The sequence below is a fragment of the Callorhinus ursinus genome, unplaced genomic scaffold (assembly GCF_003265705.2).
Source record: "Callorhinus ursinus isolate GAN/ISIS: 27379988/994484 unplaced genomic scaffold, GSC_fseal_2.0 scaffold23, whole genome shotgun sequence".
In the NCBI taxonomy this organism is placed as follows: domain Eukaryota; kingdom Metazoa; phylum Chordata; class Mammalia; order Carnivora; family Otariidae; genus Callorhinus; species Callorhinus ursinus.
This window is the reverse complement of record NW_027397085.1, coordinates 25,278,808-25,288,124: the sequence shown is the minus strand read 5'-3', so window position 1 is coordinate 25,288,124 and position 9,317 is coordinate 25,278,808. Positions and strand designations below refer to the sequence as shown.

At 39.3% G+C, this 9,317-nt stretch overlaps 1 protein-coding gene across 7 annotated transcripts in view; it reads right to left on the bottom strand.

Annotated features, from left to right (window-relative positions):
• Positions 1-4,818: 4,818 nt before the first annotated feature.
• NR3C1 (nuclear receptor subfamily 3 group C member 1) overlaps positions 4,819-9,317 on the bottom strand; it is a 125,438-nt gene continuing 120,939 nt past the window's right edge. For all 7 annotated transcript variants that reach the window (XM_073905529.1, XM_025852295.2, XM_025852293.2 and 4 more), the window contains exon 9: positions 4,819-8,994. In XM_073905529.1, the coding sequence (XP_073761630.1) occupies positions 8,842-8,994 (153 nt within the window). In that variant the 3' untranslated portion in view covers positions 4,819-8,841. The remainder of the gene's footprint in view (positions 8,995-9,317) is intronic.

The window sequence follows — 9,317 nt, the reverse complement described above, 5'->3', positions numbered from 1 at the left end:
ACTGTCTTTTTTCCATTGGACATTCTTTCCTGCTTTGTCAAAGATAAGTTGACCATAGAGTTGAGGGTCCATTTCTGGGCTCTCGATTCTGTTCCATTGATCTATGTGTCTGTTTTTGTGCCAGTACCATACTGTCTTGATGATGACAACTCTGTAATAGAGCTGGAAGTCCGGAATTGTGATGCTGCCAGCTTTGTTTTTCTTTTTCAATATTCCTCTGGCTATTCGGGGTCTCTTCTGGTTCCATACAAATTTTCGGATTATTTGTTCCATTTCTTTGAAAAAAGTGGATGGTATTTTGATGGGGATTGCATTGAATGTGTAGATTGCCCTAGATAGCATTGACATCTTCACAATGTTGGTTCTCCCAATCCATGAGCATGGGACGTTTTTCCATTTCTTTGTGTCTTCTTCAATTTCTTTCATGAGTATTTTATAGTTTTCTGATGGGGAGACGAACCATGAGAGACGATGGACTCTGAAAAACAAACTGAGGGTTCTAGAGGGGAGGAGGGTAGGGGGATGGGTTAGCCTGGTGATGGGTATTAAAGAGGGTACATTCTGCATGGAGCACTGGGTGTTATGCACAAACAATGAATCATGGGACACTACGTCAAGAACTAATGATGTAATGTATGGTGATTAACATAACAATAAAAAAATTAAAAAAAAATGTGGTCTTTTGTGATTGGCTTCACTTAACATACTACTGTCAAAGCCCGTCTGTGTTGTATGCATGCCCCTGTAATTCCTTCCTTTTTCTTGCCAAATAATATTTCACTGTATAGATATACCACATTTTATTTATCTATTTATTAGTTGATGGACATTTAGATTGTTTCCACTTTTTGGTTTCTTATAAATAATGCTGATCTGAATATTTGCATATAAGTTTTTATGTGGACATGTTTTCAGTTCTTTTGGGTATATTTAAAAAAAGATTTATAGTAGTGATTTTGAGCTCAGAATGTTCTCTATCTCATTAATGCCAATTAATGCAATTTAGTTCACATTTATATGCATCAGTTACAGGGAGAGCCTGGGGGAACTCTGCATGTGGGATAAAAGAGTAACAGGGTGGTTGCCTTTTTTTTGGGTTTTTTTTTTTGTTTTGTTTTTTTGGCAGTCTCCTTATTGACCAGGAAATATTTTGTATAAAAGCCCTCGATCAAATCTGTAACTTCGCCACTTCTCCTCTCATCTTAATTGCCTTGGCACTGCTCTTCTCTGTGAGACTCTAATTGGAAATGGAAGACCCTTTCTGAAAGAATGGTCCCTTCTTCTGGGGACCCTTGCCAAGGTCTGATAGTTGGGAATGTATGACATAATGAAAATGCAGGCCAGTATCCTAACAGTCTCCCCTAAACCTGTGTGTGACCTTTATCAGGGTATGTGAGGTTGAAAGTTTGTATACAGTCTTGGTGTTCACATCATTCTTTATCATTCACTTTTTCTGTGTACTTTTGGGAGAGCATTAGAAAAAACTCCCCTTTTAGATTTCCTTGAGGATTTAAAAACAGTTAACATGTCTTGAGCGCTTCTTGTGTGGTAAACACTGAGCTAAGCAGATTAAATACTGCATCTCACTTACTTCTCTCATTCCTTTAAGATGATGTTACTCCATTTTTCATGTGGAACTGGAGTGGTTATAGAACCTTCCCAAGGTCACAGATTGAGTTAAAGGATAGAAGTAAGACTTGATCCCAGATTTATTGCATTATAAAGTTGTAGCTACCAAGGTCTTAGTTATTAACACTTAGTATTTGAGCCACAGATCCTTTGTATTTAAAATGAGCACATGTGTGCTCGTTTTGTGTTTACTTGACATGTTTGTGGTCGCTTTGCGCATGGTAGCCATCTCAGGGTGAGTACAACACAATCAATTAAATATTAGGGGAGTACATTCTTGACCATAAGTAAAATTACATATTGTGAAAAAAATATTAGGGGAAAATCTATTACTTACTAAGCCCTTGTTTGTGCTATTACTTTAATTGATCCTTTAACGCCCAGCACCATGAAAACCTCTTCTGTAGGCTTCTCAGAAAAACAGCTGCATCAGTCTTTATGTATTCAAAGTACTTCGTACTGGCTTCTGATGCAAATGGTGGCTATACATTTGCTTGTCTGCCTGTTATATATTTAAAAAAATACATTTCCTTAAAAATATAGATAACATACATACCACAAAGTTTTTTTACTGTAAGTGTACAGTTGTATAGTTTTTAAGTTTACTGGGTTGTGCAACCATCAGTATGATCCAGTTTTAGAACATTTCCATCTCCCCATAAAATTCCCTCATACCTACTGTCACCCAAACCCCATTGCCATCCCCAAGCACAGGCAACCTTTGATCTGCTTCTATATCTGTAGACACGCCTCTTCCAGACATCTCATATACGTGAATCAAGTCACATGTGGTCTTTTTTTACTCAGCATATTGGTTTTGAGGTTCACCCATGTTAGAGCATGCATTATGTCACTTTCTTATTGCTGTATAGTATTCTCTGGTATGGATATGCCACATTTTGTTTGTCTTCATCAGTTGATGGACATTGGGGTGTTTGCATTTCTGGGCTGTTATGAATACTGCTGTGAACATTTGCATGCCTGTCATTGTGTGCACATTTTCATTGCTTTTGAGTAGATACAGAGGAGTGGAATTGATAAGGGATGTGGCTACCATCTTTGATTCCTTGGGGGCAGAAACCTCACCTTGAAGTTTTAGTATTGCCTTTGTGGTCTTTAAATTCACTCATCTAGCATGCCCGACACATAATGGGTCCTGAAACTCATCGGGAGAGATTTATGGTGCATCTTGTATGAACCTTTGTTTGGTTTTTATGCACACTCTCCCCATTTCTCCATTTTGGAGAGTTTTATTCTTATCTCAGTTCCTCACAGTTCTAGCCAACAATCCTAACAGTATTGGATGGCCCTGATTCTTATTTCCAGCACAGCCGCACGTGTACTGAGACGGGACTCTAGGTGACAGTGACACGTGAAGGATCCTAGAAAAGCTTATGGCTATTTTACAGTGTGTACACGATTCCTGTGTTGACCTGCATCAGTTTTCCTTTGTAAGCAACTTTATTCTTCAGTGTGAATGTAGCCCATACACCCCATATCCCTTGGAGAAATGGTTGATTTTCCTGTGGCTGTTGATGAGACAGGTTCCTTGTTGGATATTTGACAAAGTCAAGCATATTGTCTCTGGGCAGTTACTGTTTTTGACCAGCAACATCCCCAGGGGCTAGGACACATGCGTTTAGGAGAAGGAAATATCATTGTTCAGTGTCTAACTCATAATTGATATGGTAGCAGAAGGGATTAGATTAAAAGGAGATCATGTCACAAGGACTGACACAGAATGCTCAGTATGGGTTCTTCTAATCTAGTTAGGAGCTTCATATTAATAATTTCTCAGTAGTGCTTAAGAGCATGAACTCTGGAGCCAGATGCCCAATGTTTGTGTTTTTTTTAAAGGTTCTATTTAACCACTTCTGAGCTTTGTGACCCTAGGCAAGGAACTTAGTTCTGTAAGCCCGTTTCCTCATATAAATGCAACGAAGGTAATCATGGTAGTTGACAGCACTTGTGAGGAGCATTTTACAGCGCTGCTGTGGAGCTTTGCTAGCTTAAATGAGATACTGTATTGAAATGTGACGCCTGGCACTTGGTTGAATGCTCAGTAAATGTAAAACATTAATCTAAGAACAGAAAAATAAAACCAGTTCCCCAGGAGGCTTGTGGACAAGAGGCATGTTCTTGGACATGGGATAAATGGCCTCATTACAGAGACTCCGTTCAAACCTCAATAAAACAGGCATTAGCTGCTCTGAACCAGTTGCTTAAACTCTGAGCCTGTTGCCTTTTTTATAAATGGAGTTAGTATCTTCCTCCGAATTTTTCTCCTTTCATGCATGCACTGGGTGAGGACTCGCTGGCGTGATGTGCGTGAAGGTGCTCTCCAGCTCTGCTATTTGCCGGGAATACTGAGGCAGTGCTGTATGTGCACGCTGCTGCTGGACCTGGGCCTCTGCAGTGCTGAGCACTGCGGAACGGTTTGCTAGACACATTTCTCCAATCATGTATTCTGATTGACTGAGGCTACAGGGATAGTATTTTTCTCTCTCGTACTCTTTCTGCAGTATTTATCACCTAGCAAAGCGGGTACGTAGCAAATGCTTGGTATCCTTAGGATGGCTAAGGCAAACTTGGGTTTTAAATCATAATGCCTTTTTTCTTGGTAAAGGAAGTTAGTGGTGGAGAAAAGAGTATTTATAGGAAAGTTTGTCTGTGACATCATCCAGTCCATGGATCTAACCTGACACAAGGTACTTTGGGGAAATACTCAGGAGGTTGGATAGAAGAGCTGGTTTACCAGGTGAGCCCCTTCTGAATTTATGGTTTATACTGTGCCTCTGTGCTGCCGTATGTACTAAATATGATTTTAAATTAAGGCAAGAATTTTGGCTAGATAACATCTGTTTACATAAAATGTCACTTTTCATGATCAAGACTGCTAGAGTGGGAGAATCCTTGGGCGTGGGTTCTTCCTTCCCTTTGTACCCTTTGCAGGAAGTGGCATAGGACCATTCGAGGTGTGGACAGGATGGTCTGTGTCTCTGGCACCAGGGTGAAGCTCACTTGGGATTTCCACCCCATTAGCCTTCAAACATTGCCACATTGACGTGTCAGTGTCCACTTCAGTGTCTTAAAAGTTGCTGAAGTGATAACTCTGCCTTTGGTAGAAGGAGAAAAAAAAGGAAAATTGGAACTACATGAGTTCTACAAAAGCATGTTGGAGTCACATAATGAAAAAGCAGATTTTTTTATTATGATGTTTCTCCATATTTGGCATTGCTGTAAATGGCTAACTAACATTTACTGCCAATTCAATACAAATGTGTGGTTTGGTAATACCAGAACAGCAAATTTAAATGAAAAATAAAAGTTAAACATTTCCACACAAGATTTTACAGTCTGACATTTCACTGTGTAGATAAAAAGACATTTTTTTACTACAGATTATTATTCAGCATGAATAAAAAACTACAACTTTTATTTTTAAACAGGAGTCACTGGTTTTAATTTTTACACATTTTTAAAATTACTGTGATAAAAAATAATGAAAAAGCTTCTTAATAATGCCATACACAGTATAATATAGATTTGTCCCCATTATATAGCATTTGTTTAATATACAAAATAGAATATTGACACACTTGAATCTATATGTAGTTAAGCAAGTTATCTGAGGAGGGTATTTTCATACAGCCTTTCATCAGAAAATAAAATCCTTCTTTTAGGCATTTTCTAGAGAGAAGACAATCCTTTCCTGAAAACCTGGTCACTGATCCCTGGTGGACCAGGCTGACTGATCACAGTCTGGAAAATGATGCAACTTCCATTCAAAGTGGTTAAAGTGTCCTTACATTCCTCTCCTCCCATCCAGCTCTCAAACCAGGCACGTGAAAACACGTTCATTTACAACTACAGTCTTGAGGGTGACCGGCCAACACTGAAATCTCACTGAGGGCTGCCAGGGTTCTAGAGTTTCGACAGACCAGAGTCTAATCTTATTGTTCATTCCATAGTGATGTCGCTTTAGGGTATTAAACACAAAACTAAGAATGATGGAGAAGAGGTGGTTTAGGTAAAAAACTGCCCCCTGCCCCGCCCTCCCCCCCTCAGCCCAAGTTCTGAAGCGAGGTCCGCTTTCCTTTGCACGCACACCCAGAGCTCACCTGATGCTAACTAACTATCAAGCTCTTCAGACAGGAGTCATGTTAGCTTTCCTTTTGGGATGTCCTTTTCTTTTTCCCCTCTCCAGAAGGTAGATGCCCCTTCAGGTTCCCCTGCCAGAGTTTTAGACAAGCACTTGAACAGTGTCCCCGGCAAGGCCTAAAAACACCGAGGACACATTTTTCCACTAGTAATTAAAAATACTTTTCAGGATTTGCTGTAAGTCACCTCAGCATGTTGCCAACTCTCCCTGAAGTTGCTACAAACTTAGTTTGGGATGACAAGACAGCACCTACGTAGAAAATGAAGCTGCTTTCCAATAGCACCGGATCTTTTCTCAGTTAAACTCTACTCAAACATAGCTAAGATAACCTTCTTCCTTCCCACTTATTTCACAAGGGCACAACTTCTTTTCCATGTAGGATACAGCCTCCTAGTTTCACGAATGTCAGTTGATTTTCTTTTGACCAAGTGCATGTGTCTCTTTTTTCACTGAACTCTATTTTCTTGAGAACCAAAGTTGGGACTAAAATAAGAGTAACATATGATGTGCTTTCTGGTTTTAACCATATAACCTTCCATAATGAACAATAATTTACCTTCCAGAAGCTCTTTTTGAAACTTAACACTGTCATTGATAATAATATTCAAGCGGTATTTCTTAGGCACCAAAAATTTCATATCCAGCTGGGTTACAGACCATCTTAAAATACTTTGAGATCAATTTAAACCATTACAAAAGGAACATTCCCTTTTAGAGAGCATTCAAAAGGCAAATGATTACATTTTTTATTAAATAATTTCTCCAAATACTGAAAAATAACAAATAACATTCAAAAAAGCATTCAAAGAAAACAAACGTGTACTCATTTTGTTTGGAAATGAACTCTAGTAGGATAGAAAGAAATTAGTGTATTATTTGGCAACCTATGGGATTCTGCACTATTTACAGACTGCTGGTACCTCTACGCGTCTTTATTGCCAAAGTCCTGAAGCCCCCGTGTTGACCACACGGCTGGAGGGGCTCTGTGGGAAGTAGCCCTGCTGTCAGGGAGTGCTGGGAGGGGGTGGGCCGGCAGGCACCACCTCTCTGTCCCCGCCCCCCCCCACAACTGCGCACTTGAGCCAGGGGAGACTCCACCCACATACCTGGGTGGACAGACTGTGGGAATGAGGAGGGCGGTCACCTGCTGTGGGAGGCAGAGGATGACTCGCTCTGTGACCTGAATGGGACTGAGCCTCGGCAGCCTTCACAGCATACGGGGGCCGGTCTCCGTGTCCCTCTTTCCCTAGAGCAAACCTGTTGCGTTTCTGAGACCACTGCTGCCTGTATGAATGCTTGCACGCACTATAAATCATATGGGTTCTCCATCAACGTTTCTTTGACCCCTACAAAAAATATATAACATGTCGTGATAAAACAATCTCATCTAAAAATCATTCTTATTTTACACTATACAAGCTATTTTACAATCATTTTAATAAATTGCATGTAAAGCTGCAGTAGCCCTTCCCTTCCCAGATTAGTGAATACCAATATGATATATATCTGAAACTATAACTAAATATAAAAATATATTAGAAGTTTCATATTTTTTAATATTAGATTTTCAGTTTTCTATTACACAAATAATTTGGCCACCTTGAATAGAAATCAGATTTCTTGTGGCTTAGTAAATATAAGTTTTGAGTTTACAGAAAGTTGGTAAGGTGCACACAGAAAGGGCTACTACAGCTTCTATTTTGTTTAAAATGATCATTCTCAACAGTGAGGAGAAGTTCACAAGACTTTTGTTAAACTCTATGGCACACGGAGGGATGTGAGGCATGTGTAGTCTTACAAACATGGAAGTCTGACAGTTCGAAATCACAAAAATCAGTAGCTGAGCTTTCCTGCACCGCCAGGAAAGAGAGACCAATTGGTGACGGATGGGAATGTGAAAATGGGTGTCTGGCTACCTTTGCCATATTGGAAATTTATTAGGGGGGTCAAGTTGAGTGAGAGGAAATACTTGGTCTGATTCATATCTCTCAGCTGGTTATCTGGAATCCTGACTTTTTCAAGAACTTATACAAACTACAACAAAAGGTCCTGAACGACCGTTGACCAACTTTCTTGCCATCTAGCCATAGCAGAGATAGGGCATTAAGTGCAAACAGGGCCTCTTGGTAGTTTTTGTTGTTGGTGGTGGTGTTTTTTTTGTTTTTAAATTAGTCATTTGCAACCATCATCCACAGTTTACCGAGCAGGTCACTGGACTAGGTGCTCTACCACCAGTTAGGACGGTTAATTTGCACAACCTAGAGAATTCTCCACTGAAGCAGATATATACAAAATATGAGCTTTTTTGACGAGAATACTGGAGATATGAGTCAATTTTTGTGGTCTTCTGATAGCTAAGTGCCATCAGGTTAGAAGCACCAACCCATTTTCACACAGAAGATTAATGTTTAGAGTTTGTTTAGGAAAGCTATGAACTAGCTGCCCATCTTAAACAGCTGTACAATAACTTGGATACAAAAATTATGTAAGAAAAAATGAGCAAGCATAGTTCGCTGAATATAAAGGAAATTGTTAAAATCAGACAGTAATAGCTATAAAAGGCACAACTTCCCTTTTCTGATATACACTTGTAAACTTTTTTTCAGGTTTCCATGCATAAATCAAAAAATGCTATCCTAACTATACAGGGGAAAATACACCAACAAAAAGTCTAGAAAATTTTGTCCAGCCAGCTGTGAAAAGTATGAGCAGAAAGTTTGTCACGCAGACTTCGGGCACTGGGGGTTTAGGTGCCATCCTTCCCTGACAGTGGAGATCACCCCCCATGACTGCGGCTCATTTCTGGGGTCCACCTACTATCGCTCTCTACTCTTCCCACCACTGAGAAGCGATGGCTCACCTGCTTCTGTTGCCAAGTCTTGGCCCTCTATAAACCACATGTAGTGCGTATTTAAAACAAAATGAAAACAAAGACCAGACAAAAACAGGAAAAAATAAAACAGCAAAACCGCTACAGGACAAATTGATAGTTTGTACAATAAAAGCTATAAATTCAACTTTCTTTAAGGCAACCTTTCTTGTTAAGGCAGTCACTTTTGATGAAACAGAAGTTTTTTGATATTTCCACTTGAATATTTTGGTATCTGATTGGTGATGATTTCAGCCAACATCTCTGGGAATTCAATACTCATGGTCTTATCCAAAAATGTTTGGAAGCAAAAGTTAAGGAGATTTTCAACCACCTGCAAGAGAAAACATACAAACGATTATTCTTAAAAACTTATTGGTAGGAATATCTTATGCTTTTTGGCCTCTAATTTAGAAAATACATCTGACCTAGAATATACCAATCTTTGCTGGAATCCACCAGATAAAGAAGTTCAGTTAAATAAAGTGGGCACTCAGGTTCCAGGCACATTTTGGATTCTTTAGAATTGTATACAGAATTACACGGTGAACTCTAATACAATAATATGTGAAGGACATATGCTAATTTAATTGATTAGTCATATAAAAATGGGGAATTTGATGTTTTTTAAACAGTGCTATTAAATTCTGTACTGGC